The sequence below is a fragment of the Anas acuta genome, chromosome 22 (assembly GCF_963932015.1).
Source record: "Anas acuta chromosome 22, bAnaAcu1.1, whole genome shotgun sequence".
NCBI lineage: Eukaryota > Metazoa > Chordata > Aves > Anseriformes > Anatidae > Anas > Anas acuta.
Genome location: NC_089000.1, coordinates 1,319,883 through 1,347,512, shown reverse-complemented (window position 1 = coordinate 1,347,512; position 27,630 = coordinate 1,319,883). Strand labels below are relative to the sequence as shown.

The 27,630-nt window shown below is 55.5% G+C and overlaps 1 protein-coding gene across 15 annotated transcripts; it reads right to left on the bottom strand.

The window, feature by feature from the left end:
- Positions 1 to 1,445: 1,445 nt before the first annotated feature.
- On the bottom strand, positions 1,446 to 27,630 carry ARHGEF10L (Rho guanine nucleotide exchange factor 10 like). 15 transcript variants are annotated; one of them, XM_068658242.1, is made up of 30 exons: positions 27,521 to 27,630; positions 19,396 to 19,480; positions 18,990 to 19,175; positions 18,855 to 18,882; positions 17,743 to 17,831; positions 17,514 to 17,597; positions 17,093 to 17,262; positions 16,537 to 16,653; positions 15,517 to 15,625; positions 14,718 to 14,810; positions 13,796 to 13,902; positions 13,543 to 13,620; positions 13,292 to 13,471; positions 12,984 to 13,100; positions 12,800 to 12,892; positions 12,362 to 12,535; positions 11,528 to 11,673; positions 11,178 to 11,192; positions 10,807 to 10,991; positions 10,590 to 10,705; positions 10,254 to 10,381; positions 10,067 to 10,167; positions 9,029 to 9,150; positions 8,684 to 8,770; positions 8,358 to 8,587; positions 8,034 to 8,188; positions 6,153 to 6,298; positions 3,832 to 4,006; positions 2,417 to 2,539; positions 1,446 to 2,329 (listed from the first exon to the last, which is right to left on the bottom strand). In XM_068658242.1, exons 1-30 carry the CDS (start codon positions 27,584 to 27,586, stop codon positions 1,842 to 1,844), a joined length of 3,993 nt encoding a protein of 1,330 aa, XP_068514343.1. In that variant the 5' UTR covers positions 27,587 to 27,630; the 3' UTR covers positions 1,446 to 1,841. The 15 variants fall into 15 exon arrangements, with proteins under 15 accessions (XP_068514343.1, XP_068514353.1, XP_068514347.1 ...); XM_068658252.1 differs by having other exon boundaries at positions 19,400 to 19,480; positions 27,521 to 27,537; XM_068658246.1 differs by lacking the exon at positions 27,521 to 27,630 and adding an exon at positions 26,003 to 26,139.

Here is a 27,630-nt window from a genome sequence, read left to right as displayed (position 1 = left end):
GCTTCCAAATCTGAAGGGATTAAAGCATCATGTGGGAAGGCTGATATTTTCCCATTCCTTTTTTTTTTGCCATGCTGTCACAGCGACCACCTTCTCTTGTCCTCCATAGGATGGCATCAGTGGGGTCCCTGCCACCCCCATCCCCATCCGCCCCTCGCAGCACCCCTGCACAATGACAGCAATCCGCTGTGAGCTTGCATTAGAGAACCAGCACAAAATCTCCCCTAAACCCAAACCCTGGGGTTTTGTTTCGAAAAATATTCACCCTGGGGGCACAGCTGTTAAAGGTAACTTTCTGCTTAAGCATTTGCTGGGAGTTTGCAAACATCATCTGCAACAAGCGTGCCGGCTGCCCCAGCACATCAGCATCTGAGCAAGATAACGAGGCTGAAGGAAGCAATCATTAAAAGGGATGTTGAGAAGAAAAAGGGGAATAATTGTAAATAATAAAAAGCTTAGGAAGATGAGTCTCAGTGCGGGACACCCATCACCAACTCGGATTTATGGGAGCAGGCTCAAGCCTTACAAAAAGCATCTTATGCAGGGTGTCTGCCTAGAAATATTTTGCATTAAATGCATTGAAGCACACTTTGTGGCTAAAAAAAGGAGGGGGAACACAGTAGGAAGAGAGACACAATCTCCTTGGCACCCTTCTCCACCAGTGCCAAACTGGTTTCCATCAGCTGCACGGCTGGTCTGGGACTTGGCCAGCCCCATTCATGCTGTACTTTGATGCTGAGATGGGGAAAAAAAATTAATTAGAAAAGACTTTGGGGAGGGTAAGAGGGGGGCAAAGAACATTTTATGGCTAATTAGAAGAATACTCAAAAATTGGTCCAGGGCAGATAATCTCTGCTCGCCAGCAGCACGAGCCATGCTGTCCCATTTCAAGGTTGAGTTGCCGGGAATATCAATCTGATAATTGTAGTGCTACAAATGAAAATCAAATTGAAGCCAGTTAGAGGATCACATTATAAATTGATTTAGTCCGCGGACAACTTTCCACCTCCCTGGCCTTGAGTTTCTCTGGCACGGACAGAGAAACTCCATCCCACACCATTTCTGTGCAAAATTAAAGCAATTTTGGGGCTTCCTGTTGAACTTTGAGCATGAGGATTGTATCAACCCATTGGGGTGCTGTCACCAAAGCTGGAGGGACAGCTGCGATGGAAGGAAAACATCTGCTCTCAAGCTGAATGGGGTTACAAGATCTCATATGGAAACACGCTGGTCCCTATGGGATTTATTCCTATGGGATTTATTTCCAGGCTGAAGTTTTGGCAGTTCCCAAACTGTCTTCCATGTAGAAACAGCTCCCTTGCTCGGTGGGAAATCCCCAAACCAGCTCCCAAAACATGGGCTTTCAATACCCCAAATCCTCAATTCACAGTCCAAAAAAAAGGGTTATTTTAGCCAAACCCCATTTCAGCACAGCCAGCACCTGGTGAATGTTCACACCTCTGCTTTATTTCTGCATCTCCGAGTGCCCCAATATATACAGATTCCTTCTTTATACAGGTAATAATATACACCGTATTTATATATATTTATATATATTAACACGCATACACACAGATGCCTTCGGCCAGAGCCCAGCACAATCCCAGCGCCTCCAAAGCCCGCAGGGAGGTCGCCATTTCCCAAGTTTAAAAACTCCCCTCTCCCAATGCACAAAGCTGGTTTGGGGGACAAAAAAGAGTCCACTTTTAAGTTTTTCCTTTTTTTTTTCCTGTTTCTCCTTAAAAAAAATAAACAGGGGTTCCACACCCGGGGTTCAACCACCCCCCGGCAGCTTTATGGGTGGTTTTGAGGTAGGTGCCGGGCGGGGGTCCCCGGGGGGGCTATAGCATCAGCGGGACCTGCCAGATGAGCAGGGTGCTGTCAGCCTCGCCGCCCCGGCGCTGCGGCTCGGCGCTGAAGTTGCGGTACCCCCTGCCCCCCGAAATGATGGCGACAGAGGAGATTTCCTTGCGGGGAGCGTCACGGGCACAGGGTCGGCTCCGCACCCAGACGTCGGGGTCGTCGGCCATCTCGTAGATGGAGCCGTCCTCCTCCGTGTGCTCCGGGGTGCCGCTGGTCCCCGCCGGAGCATCCCGCACGGACAGGAGCTGCCCGGGGAGGTGGGCAGTGGAGCGCAGGCGGTATTGTAGCAAAATCCCTTTTTTCCTCATTTCTCGTGGCGGGGGGCCATCCAGCTCCGGGGTTTTCTCTTCCTCACCCTCCTCTTCCTCCTGGTTGCCCTTCAGCACGTCGGGGGCCAGGGTGCTAAGTGCCACTGCCAAAAACTCCACGGGGCCACCGTGCCCGTTGAGAGACACCATGCCTTTTCCTGAAAAACAGAGGGATTTGGTGAAAGAAGAGCCCAAACGGCTGCATGCATCACCTTGCTGAGCGGGGGAGTTTTTGGGGTGCTCACCAGTGATTTTAGGGATGCCCTCCAGCCGGGGCACGGGCAGCAGCACAATGATGCCCTGGTCGGTGCCAACCCACAGCAAGCCCTGGCAGATGAGCAGGCTGGTGACACGGACATGTTTTTGTCCTGAAGAAAGGAGAAAAAAAAAAAAAAAAAGGGGTGAGCAAGGGCTTAGCAACAGCAGCATCCCACTGCAAAGTGGGCAACCCTCCCCCAGACACACACACCCCAGAGTTTTACATGGGGGGACACACACCAGAGCCCCCCTTGAACCGAGCACCACCCTTGCGTGAAGATCTCCGTGCAGGGAAAATGCTGAAAATCCCAATAAATAAAAACCAGAAGGACGAGGAGCGAAAAGAAGCGAGGCTTCTAATGGCAAATGAATATTTTATTGCAGAGACTTAGCGCTGCGGCGTCAAACTCAGCAAAGCAATATATCTGCAGAGATGCAACTCCAGTTCTCTGCGAGAACTTTATTAATGACCTGTCTAGTTAAAAAGGATGAGGGAGCGCGAGTTCAAAAACGCATTAATACCGAACGCTCACTCGCCCAGGAAGAAAAGGAAGTGATAAATATTTTAACATGCCCTAAAAAAAAAAAAAGAAAGAGTGACTTACACGAGTATTGCATTTATAACTAATTACACAATTACGACGTTCTGTAGCTGGAACAAGGGGGAGGCAACCTTGCAAGCTCAGGGCTGAGCCTCGTCCTTTCCTCGGCACATCGGGGCAGCTGAGAGCCAAACGGGCACAGAGGGGATGTGCTGGAGGGTAAGTGGGGGGAAAGGGGAGCGTGGGGCTGCGGTGTGCATGCACGAGGGGGTGCAGGGGTGCAGAGGTGCATGGCTGCACGCACAGGAGTGCAGATGGGTTCAAGGATGAGATGCAAGGATGCACACAGTGGTGCAAAGACAGGGTTCACGGAGGCACGCATGGGTGCAGGGATGGGGTGTGGATGCGCACACAATAATGGGGTGGGTGCATGAGTGCAAACACTGGATGCATGGATGAAGGGAAGAGGTTCCATCTGCCCAACATTCAGCCTTGCCAGCACCCTACTCAGACCTGTCCAAGCCCATCCCAAAGCTTCTGCAGCCTAAAAACTACTCTCGCAGCCTATGAACACCCTCCTTCCGCAAAGTGTTAGCATTTTGCTTGGGAGTTCTCAAGATATTCTTTCTGCCACCTGCTAAAAATGCCCTGGGGCTTCAGGGTGATGCCCCCAGCTCCATCCCTGCAGCTTATAAAGGGAGAGCCAAGCTCCAGGGCAAAGCTCCAAAACTTTACACCATGAGCTAGATAAATCCCTTGCAGCACAATCCCTCTGCAAATCAACACGGCCGCGAGCAAAGCAGAACCATTTAGGGGGGTGGACACCCCAGTTCTCCCATTAATGGGGATTGAGAGCCCACCTGGGAGGACGAAGGTGGTCCTGGTGGCGATGTTGATCTCCTGCAGGTGCTCCAGCGTCTCGGTGTGGAAGAGGCGGATGGAGGAGCCCAAGGAGAACGCCATCCAGACGCCGCTGCCCGCCTTGATCATGTGTGTCACGCTGGCCTCCGCGTCTGGGTGGGCCTCGAAAGTTTGCTGCAGACCACAAAGATGAAAAAAAATAGAGAAGGAATCTCAATAAAAGTGATTTGCTCCATGTATTGCTGCAGGACCAGGCTCTCTAGCAGCTGCTTTTGGGGCTGCTAACCCTCAGAGGTGGGAAAGGAGAGATCTGGAGGTGCCAGCCCTCCCCACCAGCTCTGATTTTTGCAGAGCACACCAAAAGTAGCGCCTCACCAGCCTCCTCTTGGTTCTTTAGGGAGGTAACTCAGCCTTTCCCAACCCTCCAGGTTTTATTTCTTCTTTAAAAGGCTTATTTGCTGGACTAGATGCACCAGCCAAGCTCGCGCCAAGGTGGGACGAGAACTTTTGCTTCCCTCCTGCCCCAAAAGGCAGCAAGCAAAGGCTCAGCCCCTGCACAAGAGCTGTTTGGGGACCATTGTTGTACAACAACTTCTGGACAAAAGGAAGAGAAAACAAAATATCCGCTGCTTTGGTATAAAAGCTGATTCTTCAAAGGTCAGAGGTGGAGAGCAACCTTCTCAGCTCTGCTGCATCTCCTGTCTCCGCTTTCAGATGGGAAAAAAACAGAGCTGAAAACCTCAACTTGACCTTTTTGCCGTGCTGCCCCATCCCTTCCTGCTCCCGATACGCTCCAACACATCTAAAATCCTCATCAACACCTTGTTTACCTATTTTGTCCGCTCTCCCTCCTGCAGCAAGCCCCTGCAAGGAGCCCCAGCTCCCAAACCCCTGAGTATCGCGCTGCAAACGCTTCCAGCAGCGCTGGATTTATGTACCCAGCAACATCTTTATGAAATGAACTCTCCGAAAATCCCCCAAGCAGCAGGCAAGGCATAAAAACCGGTATTAGCATTGAAGGCAGGTTGGGAACAGCTCGAGCCTGCAGACACGGGATGCTCCAGAGCAAAGCAGACTTTGGAGCATGACGATGCTGGTGAAAGGAGAGGTTTGGAGGTTAAAAATCGAACCCTGCCGGGAGCAGGAGGAGAGCGGCTGTTTCGTGGCATGTACCGTGCACGCGTCCTCGGGCAGTGATTTGCTGTTTAATTGCAACCCCGAGGTCTTGCTGCAATGCAGCTCCTGCTTTCCACGTCGCAGCAACGAGCCCAAACCACACCGGGGCAGCGAGCACGATGCAGGCTGAAATCACCTCCACGCACACACTCCAACTTCACTTCTTAGGGGTTTGAATTTCTGATTTTATTTTATTTTTTTTTTAAAGGAAAGGAGCAGCTATTGATCCCTCCCTGGAGAGCACCGGCGTAGTGCAATCTCCCCACGAGCTCGCACAGAACGGAGGCGGACAGAGATTATTAGGTTATCTCCCCCTCACTCCCATCCAACGTGGGATTTATTCCCCGGTGGTTTATCCCCAAGCTGTCAGCCCCATTCACACAGACCCCAGAGCCCGTAACGCAGCTCTCCAAGCTCTATTTATGGGTTGGGGGTTTGCAGAGCTGTTGTTATAGAGGACAGGGAGGTGCAAGCTCCCGGTGGGAATCAAAGCTGATTTGGGCTGCCACCCCCTGCTTGCACACCAACATCAGCATCCCAGGGGTGGGACCCCCTCCCCAGCCCCTTTTAACGCCCTGTTTTGCTGCCCCCCCTGCATTGCCAATTCACACCGCATCACCCAGGATGTGCCCCCCCCTCTTTTTCCCCCTGCGCTCCCCCCCACGCTTTTCTTCTGCAAGAATTCCCAACCGGCTCCTGTCATAAATAAGAATCGGAGACAGAAAACTAATACAGCCCTCCGATGCATTATTCATCCCTGGCACTGCTGGTAGGATGGATTTACGACAGCTAATACATGCAAACTAAGTTTGGACACTAAATGAGAAAATTAAAGGTGGGATAAAGTGTTTTTTTTTTTTTCCCTTTTTTTTTTTAAGTGACTATTCAGCATTCCCTGCTCATGCAGCTGTGGGCGAGGTTTCAGCAACACTGCTGCTGCCTCGTGGAAGGATCAGGACTCCTGTGACCCACCGAGGGACCAAAAGGCATTGCAAGGCAGCAATAAAAACTATTTGGGCATCGCACAAACACCCCTGGTGCTGGACATGCGCCCTTTTGTGCCCAACCCACCAAGAGTTCCCAAAATCCCCCCCCACAGTGCATCCCAGGGGTGCTGGCAGTGCTCAGTGCCCCCCCACCGTACCTGAGTGCGCAGGCTGGAGGCGTCGAGGACGGTGACCTGGTTGGCACAGCTGGCCCAGACGGTCTCATCCAGCGTCAGGAGAGCTCGCACGGGGCCAGTGCCCACGGTCAGGCAGGTGGGACGCTCAGCCAGGTCCCACAGCCCCCCTAGGGCAGAGCAGAGAGGCCGGGAGAGGGTGAGAGGAAGCTTAGCCATAGGGGAAGCAAAAACAACTTAAAAAAAAAAAAAAAAAAAAGCATCTTTTCATGCATCTAGTGGCTTAAATCCAATCAGGGCACGGGCACGCACAAGCAGGTACCAGCACAAGGTGTCCCTGCCACCCACAGATGTCACCTTCGGGTGCTGGGGTCACCTCTTGCCCCCCACGCAGCCCAAGGTGCCCCCAACACCTCGATGCCACCAGCAGGGAGATGGACGAGGGCCACAGCACACAGCCACCCCTTCCTACCACGCTGTCTTCTTCCCCCCACACTCTGCAAGAAGAATTAAGGACAGAGCAGAGCAGAGGAACACCCATGGGCAGCCACCAACCCCGCTATCCACCCCGAGCCCTTCTGCAGCACCCCTGTGCCAATGGCTCAGCAGCTGGAAGAGTCTGGGTTTCACAGCCTGACAGTGCCACTGCTGCACAGCCACCTGCAGCGAATGCTCAGGCACGACAACAGCACCCAATCCTTGCTGGAAAAGCCCAAATTAATCTTTTATTTTTTTTTATAGCTGTTAAAGTGCTACTGCTCGTCTGGGTCGAAGTGGAGTGTCTGTGTAAGACACCGACCAAGGTTTCCATGAATTCACCACCTCCAGCAGGCTGGACGGCTGCAGTGGATAAATGTTCTCACTTTCAAGCAGGCATCCTACTTCCGTGGCAATTTCAAAAAAAAACCACAAAACTTCACGATCTGAGAGATTAAAGAGCCCCAGGGTGCTCAGAGCTCTGCTCTCGTCAGCATCGCAACCGAGCCGTTGTTCAGCCCCTGCACCGAGCACATCTTGGTGCTCGCAGCTCCACGTAAAACCAAGCTATTTCGGGAAAGCTTTTCTCTAACAAAGCCGTGCAGCAGGTGTGCCACCACGTGCAAATTTGCAAAAGGTAGGGATAAGATTTAAAAAAAAAAAAACATCCTGCTAGCAGCTTGCTGCCTTCCACATGCATTTGGGCAATCAAGGAGAAATTAAAGCCACGCCGTTAATTTGCCAGGGTTGGAAAGGGGGGCGCACAGCACCCAAAAACGCAACATAAGCAGCTTTGGTGCTTCTCCCTGCAGGTTATCTGAGCAAACTGGAGTTTTTGCCCCGGAATGGGCCTGGGCAGCGTTTCTGAGGCTCTTTCCCACCCTCTAGCGACGAAGCAGAGAAAAAACAGCTGGGAAAAACCTCCGAGGAACACGGCTCTGAGCAAGCTGCACCAGGGCTGCAACACCTGGCACAGCTGGAGCCAGCGACAATAAAACCCAAATCAATCCAATAAAGCAGAGGGCTCATGCACATCATCCCCCTGAGGGGACTGGCTCTCTTTATAGCACCAAAAAGGTGATTTTTTTTCCCCATACAAACAGCTCCAAGGGGTCCTTGTGCACCCAGGAAGGATCCAGCAGTCCCCAGGTGCTGCCATCCTCCAAGCAAACTCCTTCATGCCCCATCAGCCCTTTGCCACTGGGACCTTTCACTGCACATTTCCCTCAAACCAAACCCCACTGATCCTGGCAAAGCAAAATAATGTCCCCCACCACCACCACACACACCCCAGGGTTGCAAGGCAGGGGATGAAACAGCAGAGAAAAAACACAAAATGGTGCTTCTATCACTATTTTAGCAGCCAGCCCACCTAAGGTGCCCCGCTCTCCGTTTTGGGGCCAAAACCATGCATGGGGGTGCCCTCACCGTTGTTCCTGGGGTACGCAGCCACGGTGCCATCCTGCAGCCCCGCAAACAGGTACTCAGAGCTGTGCTTCAGGCACAGGACAGGCTGCATGCCCGGGCTCTTGCAGGTCAGCAAGCACTGCGTCCCCGTGTCCACGCTGCCATACACTGCGATGCTAGAGGGAAAAGGGGAGATGCAAGAGCAGGATGAGTACCACTCCTCATTGCCATAAAATTTCCGTGCAAAGCTCTTTGCAGCAATTGCACACGGAGGAGGGCTGCAAGAGCAGCGCGTGCGCACAAGTGCACGCACCCCTGCCCGTGCCTTCCCTCCGGGGTGCTCACCTGCCGTCCTGCAGTCCCAAGCAAACAGTGGGGTGCAGGGCTGTAGGGGGCTGCTCGGTGCCTGCCCGGGTCTCCTCGGTCCCCGTTGTTTCCCCTTCAGTCGCCTCGGGGATGTACTCCATGCACAGCACCGGCGAGGCCACCGGGAAGGACTTGACCGTCCGCGGCACCGAGCGGTTGAGGGAGAAGATCTCCACCTGCCCCCCTGCGCCTTCCTGGCCACCCCCAACCTGCAGGGACCACAAAACCATTTTTAGCCTTTCCTCTGATGGGTTCCTGAGGAAACCTGGTGTTTTTCACCCCGTTTTGGGGCTCGTTTTGCTCACCCAGAGGTAGCCCTGCGGCAGCGAGGTGCTGATGGCGGAGAAGCCCAGCAGCGAGGACTGCACGGGGTTGTGCACCGCGGCGCCGAGCTGCAGGAGACACACACATTTATCCCAGCTCATGCACAGTACACAGCACGTGCCCCAAAATCAGGGCCCAGCCAAAATCCAGCTGGCATTTGTTATTTTTCACCCCCCAACCAGGATGGATTGCGCCCATTTCTGCCCTTGCAAGCAGCTCAGCCACCCCCTCCCAATCAGCCCCCCGTGGGATTTCAGCCTGGATCCTCCCTGCACATGGAGCTGAAGGGGAAGGAGCAAATTCAGGAGGTTGGACATCGCCTTTACCTGCAAATCGAGGGCCTTGGAGGAGAAGGCGGACATGTGGCAGGAGAGGATGGGGCACCAGAAAGGAGCTTTGCTCTTCTTGTCTTCGTCGGGACAGAGCCAGCCTGGCTGGTTCTCCTCCCCTGGGGGGGAGCAGAGTAGTTCGAGGATGGCCAGGACACCCCCAGCTCCCTCTCAAAATGAGCAAGCCTGGGTGCAGCAGGGGAAGCCACATCACCCACCCCAGCACCAGCTTTTGGGATGCATTAAACACCCCATGCCCAGCACAGCCTCACATTCCCAACCCCAAGCCACCACCATCCGCAGGGGGCTGGGGGCACACCCCAATTCCTTCTCCAAACTCTTGCACCTCACTGCAGCGCACGGCCAAGCAACTGCATTGAGCAGAGGCAAAAAAGCCCCCCCAAAACACTATATATGTAAGGGAGGAAAAAGAAAAAAGAAAAAAAAAAGAAAGCACTAATGTGTTTCTTCACATTAGGCTTTAATGCGTTTTCATTTCTAACTTGCAGACACAGGATTATGCCCCAGGCATCCCAGATTAAAAACAACACAAACTGTTAAAAACAAGAGAATCAAAAATCATTTGAAATCGTGTTTGAGTGCTTAGATCCCCCCTGGGCTGGAATGATTTTTCTTTCTTCCATTAAACTTTTTTTTTTTTTTCCTGCAGTGGCTCATGGAGTTAAAAAGGAATAGAGACACAGAGGTGTCAGGACGAAGGGCTCCCCCCTTGTTTATTTGTATAATTTCATGGAAAAACAGGGCAATGTCAGCACCAGCACAAGGCCAAGCTGAGATCCATCAACAAGCATCCCAGAGATGCCACCCCAGAGCCTCATAACGCAAAGCATTTTGAGGGAGAAACACCATTCCCATCATTTCCCACTTCCAGCCAGCATGCAAACCAGCTGAAAACTTCTCCCACCACCTTGGTCCAACACTTTCCCTGCTCCCAGTCCCCCACCAGGACTCAAACCCCTCTCTGCTCCCAGATTTTGCTTTCGGAAGCAAGAGCCACCCCAGCCATCTACTCACGCAGCCCGATCTTGGCCAAGTGCAGACGGTTCACCCAGGAGATCTTGCTCAGGGGGCTGGGAGTGATGAAGACCACCATGACGCTGATGGGGCGCCCAGACCTGGGTGGGGGGAGAAGAAATCAGTCAGTGGGTTGTCTTCAGCCCCCTCCCCTCCTTGAGCTGGATGGAAGAATTTGGGAACCCACTTGTCTGGCTTGCCAGGCAGCAGGAGACGGAGGCGGCACTTGTTGGCAGAGTGGATCTCCTCTTCCTTCACCTTCATCATCCTCTGCAGAGCCAGGCACCAGTCCTGGGCGACCGTCATGTTCAGGTTCTGGGGGAAGTGAGAATTCAGGGAAGCACCTCCACGGAGCCTCAGTCCCCATATTTTACCCACAGGGAGGCTGTGGAGCTCAGAACGGGGTGATGGGACCCATGGGGTTAGCAGAGTGTCCAGACAGCCCCCCTGCAGCTCCCCAAGGCACATCATGGGGGCTTGTGCCTAAATGTGAAGTTTTGCCCCCAGTTTGGCATTTAGGTACCTGGTAGGTGCCGTGCAACGTGCTGATGAGAAGGGTGATCTGCTCCACCACCGCCAGGTCCTTCTGCAGGTCCTGCAGCTCCTGGAACAGCCGTGGCGGCCCCAGGTAGACTTTATCTTGGTGGGGAGGTGGAAAAGGGAAAAAACAGGGGATTGTGAGCAGCAGTCCCTGCTCCCCATCCCACCCGGGCTGTGCAGAGGCAGGTTTGGGTGCTCACTGTGCGAGGCCGGCCCGGTGGGCGCGTGCTTCTTGGCGCCGGCGTTGTGGATGACCACGTTGTCCTTGTCGTAGGCACCGCTCTCCTGCCCCACCTCCACCACCTGCACCTGCGGGAGGGCCGTGCTCCACTTCACCACGTATTTGGGGCCCAGGGGCACCAGGCTGCTAATTTCCAGCTGGCCTCTGCCAAGGGAGGAGGCAAAAAGCAAGTAAATCGGCAGCTGGTGCTGCTCGTTCCTGCAAATCCCACCGCTTCCCCTTGCAAAAAGCAGGTGCCGACCTCTGTTTGCAACCCCACAGCATGCACCGGGTCATGCTTGCACCCCCAAAACATGGGGCACACAAACACAAACCACACTCAGCGCCTACCTTGGATTCACCGGCCTGGATTGGGGGGAAATGTTAATAAAAAAGCATCACTGGGAGCCCAGAGAGAGAGCTTCCTTCCCCCCTTTTGCAGCATCAACATCTGAGCCACAAGGTCCCCAAACCCCCCCCAGGAGCTCCCCACAGCATCACGGCACGGATGCTTTGCCCAATGGGACAAAGCAGCCCCAAACTTGGGCTCGCTCCTCTAAAACGAGAAGCAGTTTTGGGGGTAAAGCTAGCAGAACCCACACTAAGCCCAAAACTGAGGTGGGGAAGGGGACAGGTGCTGGGGGGTGACCACACCAGCACTCTGCAGAGTGATTTAGGGGCGCAGGAGGGCCGGCACGTACTTGAAGTTGATGTTGGCACAGACCAGCATGTCGTTGAGGAGGAAAACCTTGCGCTCCTTGGACTTGATGAGCTGCCCCCGGTCCCCGTACACCGTCTCCGTCAGCGTCTCGCAGAGCAGGAGCTGCCGCTGCCCCGAGCTCAGCAGCTGCAGAAGGGGATGGAGCGGGCAGGGGGCTCAGCCCTGGGGGTCCTGCCCGCATCCCACCCCCTCCAGTTTTTGGGGAGCTTTGTGCTCGTGTGAGGGTTTTCCCTTCACAACTTGGGTTTGGTCCTTTAAAATAATGGGAAACAGCTTTGCGCCCTGCATTTCACACCACCGAGAGCAAAAAAAGAGCCCTAAAGGATCAACGCGGCCCTTTTGCAGCCCCTTCTGAGTCCCTTTATCCTCTGTCCCCAAGTCCTAGCCGCAGGGACAGGCAGTGGAGGCCACCACGTGCTTGCAGCACGGCCCAGGATGTGTTGCAATAGCTTCATGCATGGTTTTCCACCAGGGGTTGCAAAATCAAGCAGATGGATGGAGGGGAGGAGGCGACAGAAGAAAAAAAAGCAGCGTGCCCTGGCTCACCCCCCGCCAGCCTTCTCCTGGAGGGCTTGGTGCCGTAGGGTGGGGGTGGAAGGGAATTTCCAAACGGCAGGCTTTTATTTTTGCTTTTGCTACGGGACAGCGTTTCAGGGAAGACAGGAGCTTGGCTTCTCCAAAACCCCCCTCCCGGGAGCCCCAGCACCGCAGCACTTCTGCAAACACCAGCCAGAGGGGACGGATGTGAACCCAGCCCCAAAGCCGCCTGGCAGCAGGGGATGATGAGGAGGAGTGGCGAGGCTGAAGGACAAACCTTGTTGAGGCTGCTACGGTCACTGATGCTCTTGCAGAGCTGCTGGATTTCGGCAACCTGGTCAGCCACGCGCTTCTGCTCGTTGAGCTTCTCCGCCAGCGTCTCCAGCTCTGTGAGCGCCAGCTGAAGGGACAGGCGGTCCGCATGGCCCTTGGGGGTGTTCTTCAGCATGTCCTGGGGGGGGAAAAAACATCACCGGGGTGACACCAGCCCCATCGGGCTGTGAATGGGGGTGCCATAGCTTGCATCACCAGCAAAATCAAGAGTTTGGAGGAAAAGCCTCCCAGCATCCCACCTTGAGAAGGGGGAAAGTCCCCAAAGCCCTACAAGCAGACTGCCAGCCCCAAAAAGGAATCAACTGCCTGTTGTTAAACCCTTTCCTGCAGCAGCCAGGCTGCCAAAGCGGGGTGCAAAGCGGGTGGCTCCCCTCACCCATACCTGCAGGAGCAGGATGAACTGGGGGAACCTCTGGATGGGCTTCACCATCAGCCCGTAGAGCGTCACCCGGTCCGCGCTGGCCATCTGCCGCTTCTGTGCAGGGGGAAAAAAGCAATAAAAAGGGGAGTTTTCACCCCAAACGGTGACCAGCAGCCCCGTGTGCCCACGCTCGGGACCCGCTGACCTTGAGGAAGTCGAGGAAGGCAGGTTTGGTGAGACAAGCCTTCTTGATGAGGGACATGGCAGTGGTGAAGTTGTTGACGTAGTCGCTGTACACGTCCAGCACCATCGACTTGGAGAACTTGGCAAGGGGGGAAAGGGCAGGATAAGTGTCATCAGGCCCCCCAAAATCAGGCTGTGGGGGCTCGTGACGTTTTGGGGCAATATTGGGGTACCCCGTGGTGGGGCTGCATCACTCGGTTCCTCCACCCCCTGCTACTGCTGGGAAAGGGCTGGGGGAGGCTGGGCAGCAGCACCCGACCGCCCTCCTACCGAGGCCACGAAGAGGTCCCCGATCTTCTCCGCCGAGTCCCACTCGGCCACGCGGGAGGCGAGGGCGATCTGGAACATGGAGTGGCACTGCAGGATCTCCTTCAGGCGGAAAAACACCACCTGGCACTTCCTGGCGCTCAGCACCTTGGGCTCCATCTCCATCAGCGGGTTCCTGTAATCCTACAAACGACGGCGGCGGGTCAGCATCCCGCAGCCCTGCGCCCCCCACCCCCAAAACCAGGGCCCCCCACCTGCAGGATGCGCTTCAGGGAGTCCACGTAGCTGCGCTCGCTCTGCACGATGGAGCCCAGGATGTGTCGCCGCACCACCTGAAAGGCACACAGATAACTGATGGGGGGCGAGAACCCCCATGCAGAAGTGCCCCCCCCTCCCCGCCCTGCTGCTGACACGGCGTCGCTGCTTTCTGCCGACTCAGCCCTTTGTTATTTTGGGTTGCTCAAAGGGGAAGGGGAAGCCAAGTGCTCACCCCAAAGACGCACCCACCTGCTGGGGGCTGAGCCCCGCGGGCATGGGGCCGAGCTCCGGTGGTGGGTGCTTCATGTCCGAGACGGTGACCTCCAAGAAGCCCGTGTCCTCCTCCTCTGAGTCCCCTGCGAGGAAAAGCGACCCACAAAAAAACACCAAAAAAATATATTTTACTTTTTTTGATGCTCCAGGGGCTCTGCTTGGGTTCGCAGCCGCAAGCGGAGCTGGAAGCCGGCATCGCCTGTCCCCAGGCCCCGCCGCTGTCACCGGACACCAGCATGAGTCAGGCCCTGCAAGCCAGAAAGGAGCCAGGGCCCCGTGGGGGGGGGGGGGGAGCACAAACCCTGCCCAAAAAGTGACCCGGCTTGAGGAACCCCCCCACGTCCTTGCTCCAAGAGGGGGAGCGAGCAGGGAAGAAGCGGAAAAAACCAGCAGCTAAAAGCAGCATGGCAGAGAAAACAGGCCCGCGAGCTTCCCAGCGCCCAAGCAGGCCTTACCCGAGGCCGAAGCAGTTGAGGAAGAGGAGGGCGAGTGGGCCATGGGGTCGTGGGGCAGGGACAGCTCCTTCCTCCACATGGCGCAGGCCTCATGCCCCTCTCCAGCCGCCCAGGCCCCGCCGCCCCGCTCCCATCCCCGCCGCGTATAAATAACCAGAGGGGAGGGTGCTGCTAGCCGGGTGACCTTTTTCCTTCCCTAATTTTGGCAGGGAGGATCCCAGCGCCTCGCTGCCGGCTCTGCGGGGCTGCCCAAGCTCTCTTGCTGCTGCCCCCCCTGCCAGGAAGACGGTTCTGCTCCGCGCCCTGGGGATGGGATGCTCGGAGCACCTTTTTCTCCAGGTTCCCACCCCAATTCGCACACCATGCAGCGAGGCCAGGGCACACACGGCAGATCCCCAGGGGGGGCCTGGCAGAGCCAGGGGGGCCTCCTGGCAGGATCCTACCTGGCCCGCGATGCTCCAGGAACCCCCTCGAGATGCTGGGGGCAGGCGGCGGCTTTTCCACCTCCGCCGCCCTCCTCCTACGCTCCCCATCCCCTATGGGGCAGCCAAATGTTATGGGCACTGAGCTGGGGCTGGGGTTTGCTCCAGGACCCCCCCACCACCACCACCACACCACACACAATTGCATTTTCACCCCTTGTCTAGAAAACGGGGCTGCTCCCCGCATCCCAGGGCAGAGCAGGGAACAAGCAGCAGCCAAAACAAAGCAGAGACACGGGAACACCTTCAGGGAAAGGATGAGCACACAGGGAAAGGATCTCCATGCTTCAGGGGGTTTGCCCCTCAAACCTGACCCTGTAGCTTTGTAGGATTGAGCAAGAAAAATAAATAAAAAAAAAAATCGCAAAACACCCCAAAAGTCAGTTCTGCCCAAATTCATCATTTCCTAAACTGTTCCTAAACTGTTCCAGGCACTGATCCTGTATGGAGAACCTGCCCACTCGCTGTCCCACTGGGAACACCCGTGGGTGCTGGCCTGGTGTCCCCCCCTCCACCCCACTCCCAGGAGGGACTTTGGGTGCTTTGGGAAGGGCAAGGAGGGAGCTGAACAGACTGAGCTGGGAATGCAACGGGGAAAATGAATTTAAAAGCATAAAATGGAAAAAAAAAAATAGAACAGAGAAGCTAGAAGCCATATGGAGCCATGACGAAAAACATGGATTTTTTTTTTATGCTTCCAAAAGGGCTTTTTTGGTTCTCAAAGGCAACAAAGGGGGCTCCCTGGTGGCAGCCTGCTCACCTGGTGCTTCTTTACGGTGCAGGAAGGTCACCTTCCTCATGACCGCGATCTTGGTCTTCTCCAGCCCGTCCTTGGTGCCGCTTTTGGCCGCTTTCATCAGCTGGGTCATCTGGGCAGGGGGCGAGAGGGGCCGGGGCGCTGGAGATCGCACAGCACTGCATCCCTCTACCCCATCCCCTCAGGGACACTGCCCTCAGCATCCCCCCCAATCCTCTAAAAACCAGTCCTGGCCAACGGGGAGGATGAGGAAGAGGAGGGAAGGGAGGAAGCTGAGCACCAAAGGGGTCGGCTCCTGCACCTCTGTCCCCTCCGTGGGGACGCGGTCGCATGCCATCAGCTTGCAAGCGGGCGCAGGCAAAGCGTGAGCATGCAGTGAAAGCAGAGAGGAGGGAGGGGAGAGGGGCACGAGCGCATCCAGCCCACTGCAGCGGGGTTTGGTGTGCACCCGTGCAAGAGGAAAAAGGGGCGTTTGCCCTTCACACCTGAAACTGCAACATTTTTAGTGCAAGTTGCTCAAATCCCAGTGCAAACTGGCTGTAAACTACCAACCTGAGTGGTTTGGGGCAGGGAAAGGCTTTGCAATAAGATTCTACATCTGCAGGGAGCTCCACTCCCTTTAACCTCCTTCCCGACCCCGTATCGGGGAAAACCTCCTCAGATCCATCTAGGGTGCCCGAACCTTGCTTTGTCCAAATGCCCCTTAAAAAAAAATAAAAACCCAAAAAGCAGATGGTTTGGGCAGATCGGGGACGGGGAGCTGCTCTACGCAGGCACCGGTAACTGCCAGAGGGGATGCAGGTGAGATGGAGAAAGTGACAAGGAATGGAGATGTCCCCATGCCCACAGGACAAGGAATGGAGATGTCCCCATGTCCCCATGCCCACGAGACACACAGGAGGCAGCTGGTGGACAAAAGGGGCTGGATTGAGCCCGGGTGCATTCACATCCCTACGGAAGGGCTTCTTCTCCCTCCCCCCCCAGGAAATTTAGGAACAGGAAAGGACCGAGGAGGGACAGTACCTTCCAATCGTACTTCTGCTTCAGCTCCTGCATGTCTCTCCCCCCAACTCTTAAAGCCAGGATGTCTCTCTTAGTCCTGGCGTATCTCTCCTTTAGTCTATTCAGGTCTGGAGAAAGCTGAGCCCCAAGCAAACCAGGCGGGAGGAGAAGCCAGAGGATGCGAGAGAGGGCAGAGAAGAGAGATTCAGGTAAGCAGCCAAAACAAGAGGAGAAACCACCCCCAAGCAGCACGGCGCGGGGAAACGTGCTCCCGAAATCCGGCTTGGTCTGAGCGGGGAAGGGCGGCAAGCACAGGAAAGGCAGGGAGCGGCAGCCACATGCCCAGATGCAACAGATGGGGGGAAAAAAAGGGAAGGAAAAGAGTAAATAGAGAAAAAAAATCCAAGAGCAGCTCATGAGGCTGTGCTGGTTTCATATTGCTTGAGAGCACGGGGCAGCCCCTGACCTTTAGGCGAGATATATCCAGGAAACCCATGAAAAAAAAAAAAAAAAAGGAAAAAAAGAAAAAAAGAAGTGAGTTGCAAGCTAACAAGGCAGAGGGGATCGCCAGCCTTACCTTGGGCTGGAAGGACGCCCGCTGCTTGGCCGGCTCAGCCTCTGGCTTGCTCTCCTCGCCCGAGTCCTCGCTGTAGCTCTCGAACTCGCTGGAGCTCCAACCCAAATCCTCGCCCGCCCGCGGCCCCTCGCCTCGCTGCACGTCCTCGTAGATCAGGCTGCGCTCTGCCCCTGGGACATTTCGGTAAAATGTCGCTCTTTTCCCTCCCCAGGGATCCCAGAAGATCGGGGTTTTGCAAATCCAGCACCCTCCCCAGTCCTGGATGTTTTCCTGCTGCATTGCCCCTTGGCAGCCTCTTCTGGAGGGGCAGAACGGGGACGTTGCTCGTGATGCTCCCCTCCCGGTGCCTCAGTTTGCCTGGCTGTGAAATGGGTTCATGACCCCAAAAAATGATGACCCCAGGAGGGAGGGCTGCCCCTACCGTCTTGGTCAGCATCAAGGTTTTCACAGGGGACGTCGTCGTAAATCACATCGTCCTCCACTGCTGGGAACTCGAAGCGCTCGCCTTGGGGGGGAAGCAAGAAAACAGCCCCGTGTCAGGACCCCAAAAATCAAGCCGGGACCACAAAATCATTCCCTGCTCCCAAGGCCAGGCTGGGTTTTTCAGCTCAGGCTGTGCTTTGCCCCTCTCCCCATGTGTTTTAACCCACCTCGGTGGCTGTTTTTGCTCTTCCAGGTCTGGGTGCCGATGTTGGGGGGGGCCCCACCAGCCTCCCCATTGCTCACCCCCGCCGGCAGCCTGCAGGGAGGGTGAAAAAAACATCAGAGAGCACCCCGGGGTGCCAAAGCCTCCAGGGCTGGATGCATACAAACCCCAAACCCCATCACCCCCCAGCGTATGGGGCTCACACCCCATTTGGGGGGCACAGCAGCAAAAATAAAGCCCCTTGCCTTGCCCGGGATGCAAACCCAGCTGCAGCCCCACGGAGGAAGTTTCGCGCCGCCAGAAAAGCGGACGCGTTAAAAAGTCAAGGTCGATGCCTCCGGCTTTCCGGCAGCAGAAATGTGAGCTGCGAAATCAGGGGGTGGGATGCAAGCGCGGGGGCTCTGCGTTTACCTCCGGAGCAGCAGGATGAGCTCGTTCGTTAAATGCAATCCCGACGCAAATTAAACCAAAACCAAAAAAAAAAAAAATTAAAAAAAAAAAAAGAAGAGAAAAATTCAACAAGCCGTGCTCGGCAGCAGTGCTGGTGGCTGCTCGTGCTCTTTTGCTCGCCTCCAGATGCTCGCAAAGCCCCAGCAGGGAGCTTGCAGCCTCAAAGCCACCGGTTGCTATTAATACTGACCCTACGGAGAGCACGGCTGCACGTGGGGCTGGCCCTGCAGGGGACTCTGCGCATCCCACTGCACGTCTGCTGCTTTGCTGTCGCCCTCCAGGGCTTGGGGACCAAATTTTTAGGGTTACAGTGGCTTAAGTTAGTCCAGGCAGCCCACACAGGCAGGATGCACAAGTCCCCAAAATGGCTTTTTTGAATCTTTGCTCTGCAAAGGCACGGGGAAGACTCACCAGGGAGGCTGGATGTGGGGTCCCCACCCCTGTGGGGGCTGCCCCTTTGCTGTACCCCCTGCATTCTCTGGGGGGGGACACGTACAAACCCCCAGGGTCTGCTTGCTTCAGGCATCCAGCCCTTTTTGCAAGCTGTGAGCAGTGGGAATAAAATAGGGAAACCGAGGCACAGCACAAAACTGGGATATGCTAAATAAAGGGTGATCCCCTCCAAAGTTGCATTTTCTCCCCAGACCACCCCAAAACCCCACTTACCCTTCCTGGGTCTCCAGCACCAACCCCTCTGCAAAGGGAAAAAAACAGAGAAATGGGGTCGGTGCCCGAGCTTGCAGCATGGCGCAGGCTCGGCCACCCAAAGGGGACACTTTGGGGACACGGGGGGGGCCTCACCAATGCTGGAGCTGGTGGCACGGCGCCTGCGGGGGGGTGCTTGAAGGACCGCAGCCCTGCTCGGCTCGGCCTCGGCTGCCGAGTCTTCGTCGTCTTCCTCGTCACTGTCCTCAAAGTCGAAGGCTTCGCCCAGGTCCTCCTCGCCGTGGGGCAGCGCGCCGGGGGCCTCTGGGGCGAGGCGGTCACCTGCGAGCAGGAACCCCATGGGATGGTGTCACCCCGGCACGGATTTGGAGAGGGATGTGGGGTATGGCAGAGAGCATCACCACCCAAAAACCCCTGCAGTAGCCCCTCGTGGTCTGGTGGTACCACGAGGCTCTGATGGGGAATTGGGTGATGTCCCCGCTTCCTGCACAGGGCTGGCTTTCCTCCCCCCAAAAAACCCAGCTCCGGCTGGTGACAGTACCTACTGCGGGGCATGGGGGCAGCTCAGACGAAGCCATGGCACAGGGGGTCCGGACGCTCTGCCTGGGCCCGTCCCCGAGCCTTTCCTGCGGGAAGGAAGAAGAGATGGGATCAGAGGGGGGGGGGAGCAGCCCCACAGGTCCCCCCTGGGCAGGGGGCAGCGCGGAGAGACCCCCAGGCACCCCATGGGGGGACGAATCCTGCTCTAGCTGCTGCAGAACCTGCTCACAAGGAAACAAACACCACTCCTGGGTGTAAGCACACGCTGCCACATCCACCCCATGCCCAGAGACCTTGTAGGGCCGAATCCATCCCAGCCAGCTCCGAGCACCCAGCCGAAGGGGCTCAGCCGTGCTCAGAGGCTGGAAAGCACCGAGCGAGTGTCCTCCCTGCCTGGATCGATGGCCCACCCGCTCCGGTAACACGAGACGCCCAGCACGGCGCCCTGAAAGGTCACCGAGAGGAAGAGGAAGGACGGAGCAGAGACCCCTGAGCCCGAGGGGTGATGCACGGGAGAGAAATCGCAGCAGGGCAAGCCCAGGGAGCCCCAAAGAGCAAAACGGTCCCAAGCATCTGCCAGATGCCACCAGCCCGTCCTGAAGAGCTGACCCCAAATCACCCCAGGAAACCATTTCCCCCCCACCTGGACCCCCATCTCCCACAGGAGTGAGAAGCAGGGGATGCAGAGACCCTAAACGACCCCCAAAAAAAGGATCCCAAAGCCCTGAGAGCTGCAAAAGCTCCAAAAAAAAAGCCCCAAAGCCCTGAGAGCTGCAGCACAGGGGGGCCTGCAGCAAGCCCCCCAGCCCCATGGACACACACACACGGGTGCACGTCCCTATAGGTGTCCCTATAGGTGTTCCTACAGCTCTCCTGCTCCTCTCCAGCCCCCCAAGGGAGGTGACGGCACAGCCATGGGGAGGAGAGGAGGAAGAGGGAGGAATGAGGAAGGTCAGAGCAGACCGACCTCCCCAAGGCTCCCCCGCCACAGGAAAAGGAAGGAAATATCAAGGGACCCTTTTTCCTCCTCTTCTGACCTCAACCATTGATTATTTGGTGTTTCAGCCTGGGAAACAGGCTAGGCTAACACCCACGCCAACAGTCAGAAAAAACACCGCGAACTTGCCCAGGGTCTTACACCCCAGTATTGATGTTGAGCGCCCCAAAATCCCATTGAACCTGCAGGACAAGCTCCCAGCCCCCTGCAGCAGCAATTCCTCGGGGTTGCACAAGGACAGACGGCGTCTTGCAAAGGGCTTGGAAGAAAAACCCTGTGCTGCTGCAACCCCCCCAAAACACTGAGCTGACACCCATCTGGCCTTTTCCCAGCACACACAAAAAAAAAAATAAAAAAAAAATCCTCTTTTCCTCACTGACCTGAGCTCTCCAAGCAACCGCCACAGTGCTGTAAATATCCTCCTCTACCCACTTTTGCAAGCAGCCCGGCGCCTGCATAAACACGCTGGGGTGATTTATTTGGAGGGAGGACCCAGGGACACTTTCTCCTCCTCGAACTCTTTTTCTGGCCCTCGGAACAGAAGGCGCTTCGCAGCCAAGGCGTGTTTGCAGGCTGCTCTCATGTCACCTAATCTGCTGCCCATCAGCGTTTGCTGGCGGCTGCGGGAGCGGGCGACCCTCCTGCCTCCCCCTTTTTGCAAGCTCCAGGCTTGCCCCTATGGATGAGCCGCCAGCTGAGCCAAAAACCTGCCACCAACCAGCCCCACTGGGGGACCCGACACAGAAGACACTTCCACGGCGATGCTCCCCCAAAACGCAAAGGATTAAAAACCACCTGAGCACAAGGGAAAGCCGAGGGGGGGGATGCTGATGCCCCAGGACCCCGGGTGCTTGCTGCCTCTGCCCCGCACGCCAGCGGCTTTTGGCTTTTCGGGAGGAGGACGGCAACACCGCACAGCCCAGGCAGCAGTCAAAGCCAGCTCGGCCCCGATTTTATCCCACTGGCGCTGCAGGATAAGGTCACTTACCATTTTGACAGTTGACATAAGCTCCTATCTGCCCGATTTGTCCCAGGGCTGGTTATTTTCCCATCTGCAAGCACGCCCGCTGGGGGGGAGAGTTAACAGGCGAACGCCTGCTCTCCAACCCAGCCGGCCCCGAGCTTTAATTGAGCCTTGGTAAAATGAAATGAAGGCATCGCTGTGCACAGCAAAAAATGAAAACGGGGGCAGGAACATCCCGCTGGCAAAATGCATCCGCATGGGATAGGGCAGGGGGGGAAAGCTGCCCTGCTAGGGAGCGCACCCTGGAGCAGGACGGGGATGCTGGTGGAGACAACCCTTGGAAGGACTGAGTTAAACGCCACAGCGTCTCCCTCCCAACTGGGGAAAATAAACAGAGATGGATATAAATAAAGTCCCTGCAGCCAGAAAAGCAGGGCCACCTGCTAAAGCCAGCCCCAGCCGGCCGCAGCATCCTTCTCCCGGGGGGCTGGCACCTCTTCTGCTCCATCACATTATTTTTAGCCCCCGCGGCGGAGCGACAGGGCCCAGCTGCCAGTGCAGCTGCCAGCCTGGGGACATGGCAGGATCCCAGCCCCAGAGCCCCCCCCCCAGCCCCACTGCCCCCCTTCTCAAGGGCAGGGGGGGGCAAAAAAGGGGGTTAAAGCCTCCCAGAGTGCTGCGTCCTGCAGCAAGTGGCAGCACGAGCGGCTCGGCGCATGGCTTTGCGTCAAGGTGAAGTGAAGCACAAGCAGTAGTGAAAGTTAGGAAAAAAAAACAACAGCAGATTTCCACTTTTCCAGCCCAAAGTTGAGAAATGCACAAAAGCAGCTGGGATTCAAGCAGGGAATCCCTCTGGCTCCTCTCCACAGCCCCACTGCGTCAATCCCACCTTACAAACAGCCCCAGCGCAGCACTACCTGCAATGGCATCGACAAAAGGGTGGCCAGATCCAAACCCGGAGACCCCAAATGTGGCTCCTGAAAGCAGGCGGTGGAGCAGATATCCACCCGGGGAAGCAGGCGGTGCTCCAGCTCCGGCCCATAAATCACCCATAAATTAGGCACAGCAAGAAATAAGAATCCACTGCTGCTTCCTCCGCCTCGCTATTGCTTCCTCCCTGCGTCCCACTGCCACCTCGGGGCTGGCTTTTGTCACCCCAGCTCTCCTCCGGGTGGTTTTCCACCCCCAAAAACATGTGCAAGCCGGCAGCTTGGGTTATTTGCATGGAGAGTTTCGCAGGGTTGATCTTTCACCCAATCCACTTGGAAAGCATTAATGATATACTAGCAGGGGCGAAAAAAGGGTTGCATGAAGTTTTTTTAAGCCCTAACTGGGTCCATGCAGTGCATTTCAGGGCTGCGTGCTGAATTTCCCAGCTTTCCAAGGAAAGAAATGCAGAGGTTTTAAGGCATTGGGTGGAAAGATGGGCCCCAACAAGGAAAAGTTATCCTGTGTCTTCAGAAGTGCCCAAATCTGGGGTTTTGGGGCCAACAATCCAGCAGCGCTTGGTGGAGGTGGCCAGAAGGGGAAGATGAGTAAACATTAGGAATGAAATGAGGCAGAAAGTGGAGTTTTCTCCCCCCAAAAGGGCCTCCAGCCCCAAAATTCAGCCAAATGACGATTCAAAATCCAAGGATTTTTGCCATTTGTTATCAGCTGGCCTCTGCCACAAGCCATCAGTTTATGGGGAAAAGTTCCTCCTGAGCGAGGTGGTTCCACCTTTCATTTTGGAACAGGGTTTTTTGGGCAAACATCCCTGCTGCTGCCCTCTTCCAGATAAAGCCCAAAGACCTGGCACTGAACTGCTGCTGCTTTCCTTTTAATTTTGCTTTTCAACATCACTGATGAACCGGAAAATCCGTTCCTCATCCAGCCTGCGCCATGAGAAGCGCAAGTGGAAAACAAAAATCAGAAAAAAAAAATCAAAATTATGTCCCTTATAAAGCCATTTTGTGGCTTTTTGGCAGGCACCCATGCATCCTTCGGAGTCGGTTTGGCATTTTGGGGTCTGTCTATGTTTAGTGCCGAGGCAAAGAAAGGCCATGGGAAAAAAAAAAAAACAGCGCCTTGGGTCTGGCTGTGACCTGCAGCGGGAAGGCGCAGGCATTGCACAAAAGAGCCCGTTCTGCAAAGATTTCTTGCAAACAGCCTCAAAAAGCAGCAAGGCAGCCTTAGTTTGCACCGACCCTATGGCTATCTGCATCGCAGCTCCATCGCTTCGCAGAGCAACCCGGCTCATCACCATAGAGCTGCCCTGGGAAGGGACTGGGAGGGCAGAATCAGGAATAACAAATGAGCAGATTTTTTTTTTTTTTTCCCAGGAATGTTTCCAGCTTGAAAGCCACAACAGCTCTGAACTTTGCCTCCACGCAAAGTTTGAACCAAAACTTCCCACCACTGTCGCAAACAGCCTCTCTTCCCGCCATGGGCTGCTGCTGCTTCCCCTTATTTTGCCTGAAAACTCCCCAAAATCAGTGTTGGAGGGTGACGCTGGTGTATTTGAGATCACCCTCTCCAATTTTCTTAGTCTGTCCCCTGCAGACCTGTTTTGCCAAGACCTATTCAAGCACACCATAAGATGCTTTTCTGCACTGTGAGTGCATTTTTCCACTTTTTTTGTCTGCTTCCCCTGATTTTTTGGGAAAACCCTGCCCTTCACAACCAACCAGCCACTAAAACACACTTTATACATAACAAAGGACCAAATGGAGACAAAAAAAAAAAAAAAAAAAAAACATTGCAGGGATTTTACCCCCTTTGCAAACCTCACATCCCACAGCGCACACCCCTCTCTCCAATGCAATCAGTGTCCAAACCCCTCCCCAAAAAAATCACAAAAAGGAGGAAAGTGCGATTAGCACCAAGCACGACATGTCGTGTTTGCTATTCCCAGCAAGCCACGCACCAAAATCAGGAATATTTTCTGTATGTGGTTAAGGAAAGACCTCCTTGCTGCTAAAAATGACACAAGCAGTTTCAAGGCTGCCAAGAAAAAAAAAAAAAAAAGGAAAGGAAAGAAAAAATACACAACAGTTTGGGGCATTTTCTTCCAAATCTGCTCACAGGGACACAGCAGAAATAAAAATAATTAAAAATAAATAAAAAACATGTTTGCGTGGGTGCAAATCCTGCAGTTGGATTACGCCACCAAAGCACAGCAACATCCAACTTTTCCCCCGTGCAAGGGTGCCCCAGGTCGGTGCTCGGCACCCCAAAGCTCCGTTTTTTTCGTGAGGAAACAGCAGGGGAAGCACGGGAAGGTTTGCAACCTTTGCAGAGTTTGCAACGGAGCAGAAATCGGGGAGGAAAATAAACTGGAACGGGTGCGGGAACAGCCTCGTACAGCAGCAACAACACGCCGATGCTCACCATCCTCCTCCTCCTCCCGTCCCAGCCTGAATTACAATATTTATCAGTAAAAACAACAAAAATAGGCGCTTTTCTCTCATATCTATCTGCAAAGCCCTGACTGCCGGCCAGGGCAGGAGGCAAACCGACCACCTCCTCCCCATGGAAGGGGCATCTTGACCCTATAAACACAAACCCAGCCGAATATATCGGGGCCCACGTACAGAGACGTGGGCTGAGGAGGTGGGGGGCAAGGAGGAAGGGGAGGGGGTCTCTGCTGACCTGGGAAGGCCGCGTCTCCTCCGGCTTTGTGTCCGCATCAGCCGAGCAGGGCCCCGGCAGGGCGGCGGGGGAGCAGCAGCAGCCTGGTGGCGATGGGGCTAATCCTGCCCGCGCCCACCCACGCCATGCAGCGGGGTCCCCATCCCCGGGTTGGGGGCTCCCAGCAAGGTCCCTGCCCCTCGGCCGGGGTTGAATCCTGCCGCCGTGGGGCTCGCACCAGCTGGGAGCGGCAGCAGGCAGAAGGGATGCCGGGATTTGGGCAGCATCCCCCCCCCCGCTCTTTTCCCAGAGCAGATTTACACTCCCAGTGCTCCCAGTCCTAATAAATGTGTCCCCCCCATACACACACTCACGCCCCCCCAGCAGGATCTGGCCCCCTCCTTGCTTTTTAACCCCCTGCACAAGGATTGTTTAACCCTCTCGCTGCTGAGAGCATCCCTCGTGCAAAAATAGAGCCTGGGTGGCAGAGGGGCTTTGCAGGGGGGGGGCTTCCCGAATTTCTGAGTGTGAAGGGTTTCTCCTGGAATTTCTATCCCAGAGCCACGGGATGCGGGTGGCAGCCCCGAAACGCAGCCGCTGTCTGCCCTGTTCCCGCTTTGGGGGATTTCCCCACCAAAGCTGCAAATTTGCAGCCCCATCCCTGTTCCCATTCCGAGGGCACCCACCCATGCCTGGCACCAATTCCAGCCCCAGCAGAGGGCTGGGAGGAGACAGCTGCTTCCCCCCCAGCCTCAAACAAGCCACGGGCACCCCTCCTGGGTTTAGGAGGGACAGCGATGCCTCCCGGAGGAGGGACCCCAAGCAAAACACTACAAAGTCGCTCTGCAAACCCAGCACCAAAACCCACTCACAGCAAAAATAAATAAGTAAATAATTTAAAATATATATATATAAAATCCCTCCTCCCCAAAAAGCACCACAGAGCCAAAACCTAGCAAGTTAGAGAGGTGCAAAGACCACTCCATACGTGCACGCATTTAAACACAACATCCTTGCTACGAACTGCACCAGCCTCACCTGTCTCATCGGTGTTCAAGGCCACATTTTCCCCGCTCTGCAGGAAGCTTCTCCCACTGTCACACCCCAGCTGCTGCCACCTCGCCCTGCTGCAGAACGCCCCTTTGCAAACAAACCCAGCAGCTGCAAGGCCAATCCCAGCCCCAACCGGATGAACAAGCCTGACACACAAAAAAAAAAAAAATATTGAAAAAAAAAAAATCCCCAGTGCCCTTGGATGACTTGGGAGCTGCATCACAGCTGCCAAAAACACCTTTTTGTGCAGATAATGGCATCACTGTTTGCTGCCCGCCAGGTGTTTGTGCCCACAGAGGTGCCAAATCCTGCTGGAAAGGCCCCACGGGAGCATCGGTGCCCCAGCAGAGAGGACTTTGTCCCCGGTGTCACTACGGCTGGATAAAAGCCAAAGCATCCAATCACGGGAACTGACTTTTTTCGGGTCTTCCAGCCACGGAAGGTAAGGGTTGGTTGAAAACAGTGCTGCTACACGGGTCCAGAGCTCCATCTGCACCTCCGAAACTTCACAGCAAGGACTCAAAGCCTTCCTGCCAAACCGAGTGGCTACTTCACCCCAAAAAGAGCTCTGCAAAGACAGAACGGCTGAAGTGCCAAGCAAAAGTGCACGCACCTACCCAATGGGAGGCACGGTCAGCACCAAAGAGAGGGGTCCTGGTGCAATTATTGGGATGCTTCACACCAGAGCAGGCTCTGCACTGCGCTGCCTGCATCCGCACAGCCTCAAAGGCTCCAGTCCTCCACGGCACCCTTGCTGAGGTGTGTCAGCACAGTGGCAATGCCAGGGTTTATGGCACAGCTCGGCCAAGGGCGTGATCCCGCACACGCCCCAGTTCCCAGGGAGGCAGCAGAAATGGGAGCAGCGGGAGGTTTGCTCACTGCAGTCCTCCCGAGCAGTCCTCCCAGCATCAAGCCCTGTGCCACGGCTGCATTTCGGCATGGGGTGGGTGCCCTGCATGTGCCACGGCCACGTTGACTCAGCCACCGATGCACCCACACAGGGCAGGGCAAAGGGCTGGGCCACCCTAGGGTGCTGGAGCCAAGCAGCCCCTCATACAGTGATTTCAACTCAAATAGGAGAGGAAAAAAAAGAAAAAAAAAAAAAACTGAAATAGGGAGGTAGGGAAAGCATAAGATAAACCCCTCCACCCCCTTGCTCCATCAGGAATTTGGGTTCATGGCTGCAAATCTAGGGGCTCCTGGCTATGGCAAGCAGCTCCAGCCCAGACCCCCCCACACCAGGCACGGGGCTCTCATTGCACCAAGCCTGCAACCACCCGCAAGGGATAGGAGTTTCCTTCCAGCCCCAGGGGTATTTGGACACCTCCTGCTTCCACGCAGCAAAATCTCTGCTTTGCCAAAGAAAAGTCCAGTCTGGCACTAGGCTGGGATTGGGTAGGGAGGGTTCAACCCACAAAGGTTCAGGGGGAGCACAGCAGGGCCACATCCACACTGCAGGGCTGGGGCACGCTCCAGCCAAAAGCAGGGGCTTCATTTATCCACCTGGGTGAGCAAATCCTTCCTGCCAGAGGACATTTGGCAAGGTGCAACAGGGATGGACACCTTCATCTAGCCAGGAAAGGACCTGGAGGAAAAGCAGGCAAGCAAACTGC